Source organism: Zootermopsis nevadensis, unplaced genomic scaffold, assembly GCF_977971745.1.
Source record: "Zootermopsis nevadensis isolate Lab colony 2312 unplaced genomic scaffold, Znev_1.0 Znev_ptg000021l, whole genome shotgun sequence".
In the NCBI taxonomy this organism is placed as follows: domain Eukaryota; kingdom Metazoa; phylum Arthropoda; class Insecta; order Blattodea; family Termopsidae; genus Zootermopsis; species Zootermopsis nevadensis.
In genome coordinates this window covers 15663080-15679195 of record NW_028259153.1, presented here as the reverse complement: position 1 = coordinate 15679195, position 16116 = coordinate 15663080, and the positions used below count along the sequence as shown (strand labels likewise).

The following is a 16116-nucleotide window of genomic DNA, read 5'->3' as shown; positions in this document are numbered from 1 at the left end:
TGTACAATATGACCCAGTGTAAAGAAACCTAAAAGATGATCACACCTGTGAATGCACATGCACTTTGCTACATGTCTGATGTCTGGTTAGGGTTTAAAAAAAGAGAAATAGAGAGGGAGTAATGAGTATGTATGAAAATGTTTCTTTACTATACGAAGAACCTTACCACACTGGAGGCCAGCGATGTTCACTGAGGTAGTCCTGATTTTCAGGATGAAGACTTCTAAGAAGTTTTGGTGACATCTTGCACAGCTTGTTGTAGTTTGTGCAGAGGTGACTCATGCACCAATCTGCCAGCTGATCAGCATTGTGCAACTATGGACAGATTTCAGTTAACATCAGTGATAAAATATGATTGAACTACACATCACCAGCTTACTCTGACTCACTAAATTTTCCACAAAATTCTACTGTAGTAAAGTTACATGCAAAACTGCTTCACTCACAAAGTATTATTATGGTTAGAAGAGCAGTTAAGATAAGCAGGCGTTAGTTACCTAGGTGTGAATGTTTTTTTAAGTATCGATGTTGAAAGAAAACAAGACTGTAAAAAACATATAGTGTACACTTAACAGGCACAATCAGTAAATGGAATTATAAATTACATGCACCAACAAAACTAAAGTAACATAAAACTTGTTCACTTGTACACAGACATCATGCAACAACTTATGAAACTGTTACACCATTTTTAATCCTACAATAATAATAATAAAAAAATTCTGTTGAACTACCTTGCATGGCTCCAGTAGTCTTAAACAATGCTCCACCACCACATCAGCACCATCTGAACCACAGAGGCGCACCATCTCTTCTACTACACGACGTTCTACCAGGTTGACCAGACGGGGCAGACACAAGCGGTTGCCCAACTCAAGCAGGTCCAAGCAACGAGCAGGAGAGATGGCAGGAACATCATCAGTGTACAAGTATACTAGCAGCTTGTGGAATGTGTCTTCATGAACACCTGGGAAGAGAATCTGGCACCAATTGCTTCAATAAGGGCTACAATTATTTACACGACACTAGAATGGCTAGAACATTTATTTTCCATGTGTTCTCCATGATTTTGCATATCAGATGGATGTTTAAGAGGTGGTTATAAGGTAGAAGGTGAATGGAGCTGGGTCTGGATCATGTTCAATGGCAGACTTTGTATTTGTTTCTCCTTTCAGAGCTTTAGCACACACTTACTAAAGGAATGACGTAAGAAAGATTATAAATTGAAAAGAACTTACAACTTTAGCACTGCTTTCCCTGAAGTCTCCAGAAAACATGGCTTTCATCATGTCACAGCGAGCCATTAGCATGGGCCGATGGGCTGCAAATGACCCATCGTCCAACTGGAACACTATATCAGAGAACAGTCCCTGTCCCAGGCACATATCTTGCAGTCGCTGCCTCACTGCCTGTGTGGGCAGATCAAATGTCAACCAAATAACTTTGTAACACAAAAAAGTGTTTTCTTCCATGAAGAAAAATGTAAAAGAAATCTAATCCTACAAAAATAAACTGATTGTGGAATGGATTATTCCACTTCCAAATGCATTTTTGCTGACGTTCCATGCTCAACTGGCCTTTCATACACTAATCACACCACAGATAACAAACTGCAGTCATAATTTGTTCTTCCTTGGTAAAGAAACATTGTCTCTGGGCTCAAGCAAGTATCATACCACAAAGATGTGGGAGTCAAGGTATAGCACCATCCCAACATTAGATGTAGTTGAGTGGTCAACTTCTTGTTCCAACTGATTATCCATGAGACATAAGCACCCCCTGGTACACAGTGGATAAAAGTCAGAGTGGGTTCCAGTGCCAGTTTGGACATGATATACCAGGCAGAAGTCAAATCCCAGTCAACAAGCCCATAATCAGTCACTGTACTGACTGAGCTAATCTGCCTATTTTCCATACCAAGAAATGTTTGAAATAAAAATTTCACTTCTTAATGTAATAATATCTATGTGGTGTATTGTTTTAGAAACCAATTTATAGGTCTGACTTGGACTTCATATATTGGATTGATATAACCCTTCCATATATTTATGCATTACATGCAAAGAATGTGTAACAACTATACTATCATTGCAATTATCATCAGTCAAGCAGCTATATTACTGATTAAAATATTTTTGCATTTGCTGTCCAGAAGTCAGTATAACGGTAATCTTTCTTCCTTGTTCCTGTAGGTGCGTACATCATCATAAAAGAGAGTGAAATAATCTCAGATTACACTATAACTGCTTATCAGAGATTCAACATAACACACGCATTAGCTGTGGTCCTGCATTTCACTGAAATATTTATGTACCCAGCAATCTCAGCAGGTCAATGTTCTCACCTTGCGGTACTGCTGCTTGAGATCTGTGTTCAAGAACTCTTCATGAGCCTGAATATTGCTCACAAAAACCAGAAGCTCTGGAAGGTCAAGGAACTCTGCAGCCTGCCTTATCTCCTGCAGAAGCAATACAAAAATCACACTTGTTTTAAAAGAGAACAAAGTAAAGGTACATTTCAAACACAAAATTACATTACTAAATCATTAATTTGAAATATAAGGCAAGTTCAAAAATAAGGTGGTAGATGAATATCGCCCTGATGACGGAGGCAGTATGACCTCTGAAACGTTGGTTAACATCGACCAGACTACACAGCGCAACAACCCAGAAGACAGAAATCTTCATACTCGCCGCTGTGAAAAACCTCAAATCTTACAAAAAGGAAGCTACCAGGACACAGAGCCAGTTGGAACATGAATAATTAAATGAAGGAAACTCATAACACCGTGATGCTAACATGATCAAAACTGAAAGAAATGATTGAAGAACAGTGTTTTTGAACTGTTTGAGGTCTATGGTAAATCTTGTATAAACTTATAAGATAACAAGACAGTTTAAATATATGGCCACTTGTATTAATGACATTATAATAAAACAACAGAACTAAAATAACCTAAGTATTTGGAATCTATGCAGCAACATAACACAGCAATAATGAACATCTTTGTGTTTTGAGGGGCAGAGCAAAGAAAAAATCTCATCACCTTAAGTTTTGAACAGCCTTCATAAATGTGTAGTGGTAACTTACAATGTTTAAACTGTATTAGTTTAATCAGTATAAAGTTTTAACTAGAATACTTAGAACACTTTTATTCAAGGGAGACTAACACACAAAAGCAAAGATGTTTGTAGTAACATACATATTCTAAAGCAACTTAATCATTCATTTGTATAAGACTGTAAACAACTGCAGACTTCAATGAGGATTAAAGTTATTTTGGAATATGACATGCAAACAATATAAATGCAAACAACATTAGCTACCTGCACTGAAATAATGATAATGGTGATGATACATAGAAACTATGATGTAGATGTGAGCCTGATAAAGCAAGAAGTCAGGTGAGAAATTTTTCGAAAATAAGCATGTTCCTCGATTTGAGTTTTTACAAGATAGTGTGTAAGACTAACAATATGAGGAGTTTATTTATTAGTCTCCATCTTTATGGAAAAGTGAATGACAGCAGACCATGACTTCTTACTTATAGTACAGTGGCATGTAGTACTGAAAATTCTGTTCTCATTAGTGGATCCAAAAATATAAATGGAAACACGCGGTACAGAATCTTCACCGAGCTGACAAATATTCAACTCAATCAATATAGTATTTTATTTAACCCAAAAATTCATCACATTTACATAATCTGAGAATTTTTCCCTAACCTGAATGGGTTGAATTCATTTCATATCTTCAGTCTATGATTCTATGACCACTGATATTAACCTAATATCTATGCATAGGTCTTCTACAAGTTCACTCCTTCCCTGATAATTTTCATCCAAAACTGTATATGCATATCTTGTTTCCCCCATCCATGTTACAATAACTGCAAATTAATGTAAAATGTTTTCCCAGATAGTTATATGGCTGATAAAAACCTTATACAATATGAAACAAGGACCAATAACCCAATCAGAAGAGAGACATCAAACAGTTTTGTTGTTAACAGGTAAGAAAAGAACATTCCTCTTCCTAACGCAAATGTATTGGTATACAAAAATGTGTTTGTCTTACATTTGCAAGTTTTTGTGAATATGTGGTTTGTATTTTCAGACACGTCCTTTATTCACATGGTTCATTTCTTGAAAGTAACCCAGAAAAAGGAAGACACAGCTGATTGCAAGAAGAAAGTTCAATTCCTTGGACCTCAGAAACTACAGTTGTTGACCATGAAACAAAGCCTCTGCTAATGCATACTCCCCAAACTAACTTCTATAACCCACAACTTCCTTAATGTAAACCTGTTACCAGGTCTTCAGAAGCATTTTTAGAGCATAATTAATGCAAATATAAATAACAGTTTTTAATATAAACTAATTATTTGATTCCATATTTATATGTGTAAATGTCTTTAAATTATTGCAATGTTATTTCACTTTTAAATAACCAAACAAGTGACAATCACAAAGTCAACCACTGAAAGATATCTGTTATGGAATGTAACTATACCTGTGGAATTTATTTAAATAAATTCCACAGAAAAAGCCTTTATCTTCATATATTGCTGAATTTTCTATGAATGCAATGCCATGCAAAGTGGAGTACACCTAAACAAGCTTAAACACTGGCCCTTTATCAGGCATTATAAATATTATTACAACACTCATTTCCCTCTGTAGGGCTACCAGCCCTCCACAACACTGCATTATCTCCCAACAGCTGACACACCAGTCTCATTTATCATCACTATTTGTGTACAATTTAAAAGGCTCCTTTTCTCTGTGGTTTCAATTTAGCTTAACAGACTACAGCTCTAAATCAAAGCACTGTGATCACAAGTGGAATGTAAACTCTAAAAGGCTTCTATAAATATAAACAAAAAAAGACAGCAGCATTAGCAAATGTGAACAGATATAATGTAATTACCAGCAACAGTCCAAGTGGTACAGTCTGGAAGAGAACATAACAGCCACATAGGTACAGCACAAAGCAACACCAAGCTCAATCAAGGATTTTGCTTAGAATATCTAACATCACTCACTCAAACATTCCCTAAAGTATATATTCACTTAAATTAAGTAATTTCTTGTAAATAAAATGTTTGGTTATGAGATCTGGGTTTTTAATGCTGGCTCATATCTTCTGGGTGTTGCAGCATGGTAAAGGGATAAAAATTATCATTTTCATACAGAATAATACCAAAAAGACTCGACAACAGACACGTTTCTTGTTATTTGGTTCTACGGTAAAACTACACCAACTGCTAAGGCTGCATGATTGTGAATGTTAAAGATATGAAACAAAGTGATCATAGTCTATGTTGGTCTTATTGGTTACAACTCTGCGCACACTTGTAGGCAGATGCCAATGTCTCTCTCAAACATTTCAGACAAACATCACTAACTATTTACAAGTCCACATTGTGTTACAACTAAGAAGACCAACTTCTTCAGCACAGTGTCAAACTCAAATCTCTCCACACAATCTACTTTAATGAACTGGAAGAATCGAGGAAAAACCAGTGACTAACTACAGATTTGCTACTTAGTATGCTTTTATCGTATTCTTTAGTAACCCTAAATAAATGATGGGATGGCACCGTAAAATAAACCCAACAGCGGCAGTCCACATCATTCATAATTCATCATCGACTTCTACAACGGGCTCATTTTCATGGAATTTGTATGAACTTCAAAACATTGGAAACCATTGATAATACCAAGGTGACAGTCCACAGACCTGAGGTGGAAGCAATATTATCATTATTTAACATATGAGCCTGAAATATTGTAGTGGTAGATTTTCAAAGATGGTGAAACGCATGATAACGTCAATATGTGATACAATATATAACCAAGTATATGTGTGAAATTTACATATAGCTTTCAGTTTCATACTGCCATGAGGAGAAGATTAAACAGTTCATAAAACAAGCAACCATTGTACAACATTTCTCAAAATAAACACCAGTTATGCAGAAAGAAATAATTTCTGACATTTGTGATTGTACCAAACACAACATTTTGGATTATTAGCATTTTTCATTTATTAATGCATCTTCTCCCTTTCATTAGCCTAGATAATCAGGAGTTTATACACACAAACACACACATACACAGCACAGCCTTATTGAGATCGGTGATGCTTAATTTATATTTCAGAATTTTCACATAATTCATGTCCTTGGATAGCTGGATAGTGTAACAGTGATTCTAGAACAGTGGTATTCAACCTGGGGGTATGCGAAAACATCTTAGGGGTTACGTGAAATTTAAAAAAAAATTCTATTATTTTATGATAAACACTGAATAATCAGTAATGTAATTTATTTAATTTGTTTTAGATGTAATTATATACTATGTATAACTTTAATTATACACCTACAAATTTTGGGGTACAAAGTTGAAGAGAAATTATATCTGGGGGTACGCGAACAAAAAAGGTTGAATACCACTGCTCTAGAAGATAGAGTCTAGCAACTATACGTCACGGTTATAGTTTTACATAACATTATAACCAAAAACATGGCATACAAAACTAGGTTAAATTGGTGTATTCAATTGTAATTTGAAATTAAAAGTTACATTTTCAATATAATTAAATAACTATCACACAAGACTCATATAGCATGAAACTGTTCATTCCATTCCAGCATTCAAGGACTCGTTTATAAAAAGACAGGGAACAAGAGGGGGAGGATAACACTGCCTGAAACAGAAGAAAAGTTTTCCATATCCAAATTACAATTATTTCATATTTAGTCAGGCAATATTTAGTATAATTATAGAGTTTAAAATTTCTTCATTATGGTAATTAGTTTACACATAAAAAATTATAACTCAATTCATAAGCATAGCTTCACAAAGAGTTTGGATGCATAAATGAAAAGCACACATAGATGAAAACTGCTTGTGTAACTCCAATAAGTCGCACGATAGAGGACTGTCCTATTTCCATGTGTGTTAAGAAACGCGAGTGGAGCCAAATTATTCAGTTTCAAGTCTTCAAAAAAAAAGGTGCTTACTTAAGCAGATAAAGAGAGCATCGACTGTCAAACCCACTAACTATTTCCCACTGTATAAACAACAACTAATCAGCTGAAGATAAACTGGATGCTAGAGCAGTTAACACTCGAGAACTGTGTTCTGAAATCACAGTTAAAATCTCAAGTGGGCCACTGGCTAACATGACAGAGTTTTTGTGGTACCTTACAGTGAATGCTGGAACAGCACTTTAAAGTAAGCCTTCTTCCAAAATCCTATCTACTCAGCAATCATTTCTCTCTCTCGTATGACACTATTTAATCCATAAGGTTGAAATAACATTCTTAAATAATATCGACTATACAAAGCCATTGTTGAAACACAGCATTAAAATACACCTCTGACAACAAATCGTATGACATCATAACTGTGGTAGAATAAATCAGCAAATACCACATATCTTTAGAGAATGTTAAACAATAATTGGAACTTCCAGACTTGTGTCCAAGTGTGAGTTACAGCTAATGTGTGGTTGGTACCAACTAACCTGCAGCTCACAGAACCGACTGTCTATTGTCCCTGTATACAGGAACTGCAGACATTGCTGCATGGCCTGTGGTGTGACCAGCTTGGACAGAGTTACCACTGTCTGCATGGAGTTATTGGACCGACCCCGCTGTGTCGTACATTCAACACTATCACACTGAAAACACAAATATCTCTCATTATTCACACAATAAAATCACTGATCTCATAGTTAAAGTACCCCTGCTTTGCATTTGTAAGTTCTTGGGCTTAAATCTCAGCTAAAAGTCAGTCATCCTAACTGAGATTTTTCATGGATTTCCTAAGTCCCTACAGAAAATTTGTCCCATTCATGACAGTTATTGATATTTAAAGGCCATCAACAGGAGTTACTAGTAAAAAATATAATCTACAAATACTGTTAGATCTTCAACAAATGTCCAACTTAGTCTATTTGTTGATTGTTAGCAAACTACAGATTCTAATGCAGAGAAGGAAAGACTAGTTTTTTTGCAACTATCTGTGAACAGAGATCAAAGTTGTTTAATTTGAACTCTCATCCAGGAATCATCACCAATATTCAACAGCAACTCTTCGGTTACAATTGCAATTGCCAATCCTTCTGGTATGAATAACCTGTTGTCACCAATAAACCATAATTCTCTGAATATGCAGTGCTGAACTCTGAATATCTGCAAATCTATAATAATGAAATTTACTAAGTAGGATTTGAGGTTTTCATGGCGGTGAGTCTGAAGATATCTTCAATGAAATTCATATTTACCATAACACTACAGATCACACTTGCCATTACTTTTTATGTGGTTACTTTAAATCGTCAGTAGCTCTGACTATATAGTGTTAATGATGTAATTATTATTAAATAATTACTTGAAAGGTCAGAGAAGAACTGGTTGTGGCCCAGTTTAAGAAAGCACACCAGCATTTACCTGGAGGACCCAACAAAAACCATGAAAAACTTCAGTCAAGATAGCTAGTCTTTGGCCCAGAGATTTGAACCATAGCCCTCCGAAATACAAAGCAGGAGTGCTAACCAATCGACTGCAATGTTGGGTACTGATCTTTACTGTTTTCCAGAACCCACAATAATAAGTTTTTACACTTGCTGTCTTTCCTTTACTGTTTTATTTAAACAGATATAAGAAAAGCACTGAAAATAAATTTATGTTTACACAAGAATAAGAGTATATGAAAGAAGATAGATTGGAAATTTAGGAAGGATGGAATACTCCAGAATCCTAAAAATACTTTATGAAAATCACCTCAAAGAAAAAAAACATGTGATGTCCATGGATATGATGAACAATTCTAATATTATTATATTTAGAAGTTTACAACACATTCCATACTTATATTTTAAGAAACACTGAACAGAAGTGTTTGTCAATCACAAAATAACTCTGCATACTTCACTGGCCGTTTTGAAAGACTATATGACTGAATACAATAATGAATTGAGACAATCTTTTCTTAGTATTTAATTAAATATACATTACATTAAAGGTTCAACTTAATAAAGTCTATACTTTATGTCACAAACTAAGTTTTGCTCAATGAACCACTCCTGAGAAAGATAAAGATGAATTTATGTTCCATGTAAAACAGAGTTTATACTTAACTAATACAAACTACACTAAAATTCTAGTAACTCTTCACACAATACATTTCATAGAAATCCTTATGTGAATATGTAGATAAAACATAATCACAACCTCTTGATAACTTAATTTCATGCACATCCCCTTAAAAATGTACATGAGCCTGTAACGTAAGTACAGGGATGTGAAAGCTACCATGAGAGATAATTTTTAAGACTCAACACTCTCCATGTCATCTTTCTTTAAAATTTCTTGTTATGCACAACCAAGATTTTATCACAATTGATTTCACACACAATGGACATTAATTTAATTACTTTATTAAGCCAATGGATGGTACATAATTATCAAAAATAAATAAATGCAACTTCATGTGATTTTAAAACTTGTTTAAACTTAATAATAGAGATGATCACAAAACAAATTTCCATGTGACTGGTTTAATTCAAAGATGGGCTAAAAGTAGCCTTTGAGCTACTTCTTGCCTGGGAGGGGGATCCAGCCGTAAGTATTGTTCAAGTATTAATAATATGGCTTTTATCAAATTTTATTCTCTCAAATTAATTATTACAAATGTTAATTCTACATTTATTGGAAAATCTATAATGTGTGTACAGTGTGTGTGAATAACTTATAACAATTTAATAATTTTTGAAGTGCAGAATTTTTATGATGAGTTTCTTTGGTATAAATATTCTGAAACAGCTTCATCCAGTCCTCAGTAAAAGAACTCCCCATCCCTCACTTAATCTCCTATATTATGATTTTCTGCACTACCAGAGTAAGCAATTATCACCTGCTCAACACGAATTGCTTGGAAAGCTGGATGATTTAGTTCTCGAGATACACCAAGCCGCTGTTTTGAGTCAGTTGACAACACCTGGCAACTTGACCTCCTCTTCAGTTGCTCCCATACCCTGTATCAATAAACAATTTGCTTAAGGGACATATTTCCTTATCCTACCTTGAAATTCTGAAGAATTCTGAGTAAAAATCTCACTATAGTAGTAAATGTATTACTTTGACTGTATCAAAACAGAACAGAATTTTTATGGTATTTTTATTTAATCAAGGACAAATACTTCACAGCAAGGTCAACCGGCTAATTTCACGAATGGAAATGGGTCAATGCCCTGATGATGGAGGCAGTAAGTGGCTCTGAAATGATGGTAAACTTATACCAACTACATGACACAACAACCAAGAAGACAGCCATCTTCATACTCACTGCTTTAAATCTCACATTCCTCATGTTCCTTCAACGCAGACTCTTTCTTGGCCAGCTGGAAAACTATCAACTTTTCAAGAAACACTGTGAACTAAAGTTATGACATGTTAGTGTTGTACAATTTCCTATGTTAGACAGGAAATGGTTCCAAAGAACTAGAGTTCAATAATATATTACCTGGAAGGTTTGAAATAATTGTCGGATTGTCTTATTAGATACTCTGTGTCATCATTGAAGTCTCCCATGGTTGCTTCACCAAAAGTGCTTACCTACAAATGAAAAGTGATTTATGTTTTATTTCTGTATCTTAAATCTACAATAAATTACCTTAAGTTCTTCTTTTGAGTTCATTTGTGAGGATATATATGGCAAATTTAATGTTGTCAGAATTTATATTTGGTATACAGAAATGGATCACTAAATTAAATTAAATTTCTTGTTTAAATAACATTACATAACATGACATTAAGTAACATTAATTTTATCACTTCCAAAATTGCTTACCATACTCGACTCACTGGAGCTTCGGGCCCCAAGTTCATTGCTCAAGTCCATCATTAGCAAGCGATGGAATGCTGGTGATGCTGCTGCCAAGATAAACCTGTGAGCTGAGAAGCCAACACTGCCGGCCACTAGTATTACGTCTGCATATGCTTGTTGCAGCCATAACGCCTGCACATTCTCAGTATACGTACTCGCAGCTACGTGAAGCTCCGGATTTGGAGGCATTGGTGGCCGGAAAGGAGCCTATAATTAACATTAAACTTTCTGTGTCTGTTCTCCTTTGTGTGTAAAGAATCATATATTCAGATTTAGTAATACTATCATCAAAGCGGCATCAAATATATTTCTTCCAAAAGAGAAACTAAAATATTTTCATTCCGAAGAGATCACTTGTGTTCATGATTGTCATCAAGGAAGAAGCAAGTTGATGACAATATATGGCAAATACAGTCATTTATATCTGAAACACACTGTGGCTAAAACATGAAAGAAGGGAAAGAAGAAAAGGATTGTTTTAATATATTATAATAATAACAGAAACATCAATATAAATTCCTGATGTGGAAGATAAAAGAGTAGCCAACATCGTAACATGAGGTGGACGCCATACTACTTCTTCAAAGAAACATAATTTTGTACAGCCCAGATTAAAACATATTGAGACCTCAAAGTGAAATATACCTGAAGCAGAGGTCGCTGAACCTTCTTGAGATTAGTCATCCAGAACCTCTGCTGTCGTCTGGCAATAAGGGCTGCGCGAATGGCATTTTCAAACACCTCATTCACACCGTAGTATGTGAGCACACTGGTTTCGTAGTAGTATACACCCAATTCCTTGGCAATGGCACGTGCTTGGTCTGGCATCACCAGATCACTTTTCCGTGTTGGCCTATTCAAATTATGAGACAATTTGAATGATTATTCGTGGATTATTTAAAAACAGTTTTTCAACGAAACAGATTACAAGATTTTACAATGAAGTTACAGGATTACAGAAAAAAATAATTTAATGTAAATATTAAAACTGTATTTTGTGACCACTTTCAAAGTAATCTCCCTAGAAATTTATGGAAACTTTCTAATGCTGCTCTTTTCTTTATAGTACTCTTGGAAGTTCTTTTTTTTTTTTTTAGAAGTGATTTAGCTCAATGGTCATCATTCTCTAAATCTCTTCTAGTGATGCAAAATTAGCTCTTTCACTTCTATTTTTTTAAAGAAGAAAACTGGGAAGGTCAACATCAGAAAAAGAGACAGATGTTCCAGTACGGCAGTTTGATTTCATCTGCCGAGAACTGGCATACATAAAGCGTTCAGTGAATGCAGAAACAGCGTTGAGGATTATTCACTTGTTAAGACACGTATTCTGGTGTGACACATGAAATAATAATCACACAGAAAAATGCTTGTTCACTGTTTGTCCTTAAGAACAAACTCCTTGTGGACAGATGTCCTAAAACTAAACCAGCACTGTTTTAACTTTGTATCTGAACAAGTACTGTACTTCCTATCTTGAGGATGAGAGAGTCCATTGCTAACTTTGACTCTCTTTTTTTGTCTCCATAACAGTATCTAACTATAATACACATTCCTAAGGCATTACACAACCCAGGACACCAACATGAACACACTCATCACATGCTCTTCCCTCAGAAGTTCACATCTGTCCATTTCGCTCATTTTACAAAATGATGGTGACAATACAGGATTTCCAAGATAAAATGTCAAATATTTCCAACAAATTATTGTAGCCTCCTTCATTTGATGACCCCAAAAATACTGTTTGTTTACATTATCACATCACATCCCACCTCCCTCTCTTATCTTATTATTAAAATTATGGTAATTAAATGAAAATAAATCAAAAACTGCCACACTTCTCACCTAACAAAAGGGCTGCGATCACGGAAGAAGCTGAGGTAGGTCTCATCCCGGTACATATAACGCAGATCATTCTTACAACCAACTAGTAGAACAGGAGTCTGCGGACAAAATCGCCTGATCTCTGGGTACCACATTACCTTGCAGTTCCGCAAAGACACAGGGTTTGTAATGGAGAAGCACAGAAGTACAACATCTGACCTAAAAATATTTTAAAATTACATCAGTGAGTGTAATCTCAGAGTGTGACCAATGGCTTGCAATCTGAAATATTTAACCTCTTCAACAGATATATTCCACTGTTGCATAATTTTCACAAATTGTAATATGTTGCAAAACATTAAATTTTCACTGTTTATGTATAATAGTTATCAAAACTACTAATAAAATAATGCAGAAACCTTTCTAAAATAAACATAATCCTTCCATTCAATATTCATCTTTTTTTGTGTGTTCCTATGCTTTGTATGGACATTAGTGGTATATTAATATGAATAATTACTTCTTTGTTATATTTACTATCAGGGTTGATCTTGAAGGAATATACAAAAAAACCACATCATGCACTTATTTTGTCCTAAAAATAAATATTTCTTTCACACACTAATTTACCTATGCAGTTGTTATATTTATCAGTTTACTGTAAATTAATATTCATATTTACTCAAATGAACACCCATAGTCAATTCCAACAGATGTAAAATCTTGTAGGATTTAAAATATTCTGATTTTTATGTATGTTTAATAGAAGTATTTTACTTTTCCTACTAAAAAACTGTGTTAGCCAACTAAACCACAGATGCTCGGAACACAGGTTCATTTAAACGCCTGTTACGTAACTTGTTAAAAACTTTTAACTTACTAGCCTGTGCCTTCATACACACCTGCCATATGCAAATCGTCTATCCTTCTCATGATCACCAAATGTGTCCCACAACCGCAATGAAACATTCACGCCATCAACCACCTCCCATGAACGCTCCAATACCTGTAAACAAAGAGACGAAAAATGTCCACTTATGAGCTGGAGTAGTTTAGTCAGTATAATGTCCAACTATAAATTGGACAACTGGGGTTAGGTCCCTGGCAGGGGGAGAGATTTTATTCTAGCATCAGCATCCAGACAGGCTCTGAGGCCAACCCAGCTTCCTATCCAATGGGTAATGGGGGTCCTTTCTCCAGGGTAAAAACAACTGCCAGGGTTTGCACTAGTGCATTGGCAGGATTAATACATACAAACAAAATATGAACTTACATCCTTGTAAATACGGTACTGGTCTATGGCCCAGACTGTTGGTACGTGGGTTGTTAGAAGCTGAGACAGTGAGACATGTTTGTTGCATGCCCGAGCACAGATGAGACGTGTCTTGCCCACAGCAGTGTCTCCCACCACCACACATTTCACCAGCTCCTGATGGGGTTGTTCATTATCCATTATCATGAGCCATTATCTAGGAAGCACCCTGGAGAAAAAAGAAACAATAAATGTGACCTTCCATTTATGTATTATGTATAAAAGATATGGTGAGTTAACCTTTAACTGAAGATTTCTGTCTTCTGGGTTGTTGCGCCGTGTAGTGTGGTCGATGTTAACCAACGTTTCAGGGGTTATACTGCCTCCGTCATCAGGGCTGATGACGGAGGCAGTATGACCTCTGAAACGTTGGTTAACATCGACCAGGCTACACAGCACAACAACCCAGAAGACCGAAATCTTCATACTCACCGCTGTGAAAACCTCAAATCATACATAACCTTTAACTGTCACATATTTTACCATATGTGAGACATATTCTACATGATAATGCTTAAAGAAGTTCCCGCTGAGGAATCTTCATGCCCTCTTTGTGTGCAAATTGTCTCCTTGAATGTCAAACTATACAGATTTGAAGTCCTGGTGTCATATGCCAATTTTTACAGTGACTCCTTCAAGAACTGTTTATTTTTTCAATAAAAATATCAACAATTACAAACATGGAAAACATTTGATATTATGCCTAACAAATCGAATGTAGTCAGAATTGTTTCAGTCGGAATTATGCACAGAAATGGATCAATCAGTAATCACTTAGTAAAGCCTCACAGAATATACTGAAATGTTTGAAATAAAGCAGGTAGCATGCGTTCTTCCCAGAAATTCTACTTACATACTGAGTCCCATAAAAATGGACCTCTGGAAACATAAATATATTGTGTTGTGCAAATGCAGCAAGTACTTACTGGTAGGAATGATTTGTACAACCCTACCTGACACCAGCTTCAACAAGTCACATGTAGTATGAATAATCCAGTTATGCATACTGTGTATTTGCACTCTTTGTTAGTGTTAATAACCATAATAGAAGTGAGTGTAGGCAGCTTAGAAAACATATTATAAGGCTGTAAGATCCATGTTGCCAAATATGCACAGACAGTAGATAACACGACAGCAGAGACTAATGATAAATATAACCTGAATATTTATGAACTATAAGGCCCTACTGAAGAGAAATGAATAAACATCCATATAACTAAACAGTTGATTGTGATGTCACTTATTTAGTTAGACTGTAGACAATTTGAGGCTCATAGACCAAACATACAAAGACTAGGATATGAGAAGTTGGTGACAAAGAAAGCCTTCCCAAGTTTCTCACTGACATTCTTCCATCCATAAAATCATTTAAAATGAGTAAAATTGTAAAGTTACAAGTAAAGTAAGTTAATGATTGTTTTTTTCCCTCACGTCTATCCTGATTATCTCTTTTGTTTCCACATAACAGGTACCAGGTTGGGTGGAAAGCATGTTGTGTAAACCAGTGGCAAGATATACACCACTGGAGTACACATATTTTTCAAATGCCTTCTTTACAATTTTTCATGCCTCATTTGCCTTCATAGTCACTGCAGACACACCTCTATTGCTACAAACTTAATAATACTATAAATATTACAAATACTTTGTACATATTTACCCCAAGAAAAATATTTCTTATGAGAGCTGCAGATTTTATCATAAACTATTTATTTTAAAATAAGCCAGCTATTCTTGAAAAATGTAATAAAGTTTAAATCAGGTGTTATGTACAGCAGGGAATCTGAATAACGTGTATGGTTCAAAATCAAATTTGCCTGACAAAAGCACAGAACCCCAATACCAAACAAACTGAAACCTACTGAGTATTTTCAAAAAGGAAACAGACACAATCACTCTATTATACATTCATTTTAGGATCTTCACGCTTAGAACACATCAAACTAAAATATTGGGTTGAAATAACTGAAAATGTCATTATCTATATCCCAATGTTATCAAGAAATTTCTTAAAATTTATGAAAATTTCTTTTAAATTGTATGTAGTGAACACATCACGTTAATTCACATGTTGGGTTTCTA

At 35.1% G+C, this 16116-nt stretch overlaps 1 protein-coding gene across 14 annotated transcripts in view; it reads right to left on the bottom strand.

Annotated features, from left to right (window-relative positions):
* RhoBTB (Rho-related BTB domain containing) overlaps positions 1 to 16116 on the bottom strand; it is a 49193-nt gene that overhangs the window by 8976 nt on the left and 24101 nt on the right. For 11 of the 14 annotated variants that reach the window (XM_087352474.1, XM_087352478.1, XM_087352479.1 and 8 more), the window contains 13 exons: positions 13996 to 14203; positions 13625 to 13728; positions 12744 to 12941; positions 11544 to 11751; positions 10863 to 11105; positions 10536 to 10627; positions 9927 to 10047; positions 7534 to 7689; positions 4930 to 4953; positions 2345 to 2458; positions 1239 to 1409; positions 735 to 980; positions 167 to 315 (listed from right to left, as the gene is read on the bottom strand). In XM_087352474.1, the coding sequence (XP_087208600.1) occupies positions 167 to 315; positions 735 to 980; positions 1239 to 1409; positions 2345 to 2458; positions 4930 to 4953; positions 7534 to 7689; positions 9927 to 10047; positions 10536 to 10627; positions 10863 to 11105; positions 11544 to 11751; positions 12744 to 12941; positions 13625 to 13728; positions 13996 to 14181 (2012 nt within the window). In that variant the 5' untranslated portion in view covers positions 14182 to 14203. Of the gene's footprint in view, positions 1 to 162; positions 316 to 734; positions 981 to 1238; positions 1410 to 2344; positions 2459 to 4929; positions 4954 to 7533; positions 7690 to 9926; positions 10048 to 10535; positions 10628 to 10862; positions 11106 to 11543; positions 11752 to 12743; positions 12942 to 13624; positions 13729 to 13995; positions 14204 to 16116 lie in introns of those variants that run through there. The other 3 variants (XM_087352485.1, XM_087352487.1, XM_087352486.1) reach the window with 3 other exon arrangements.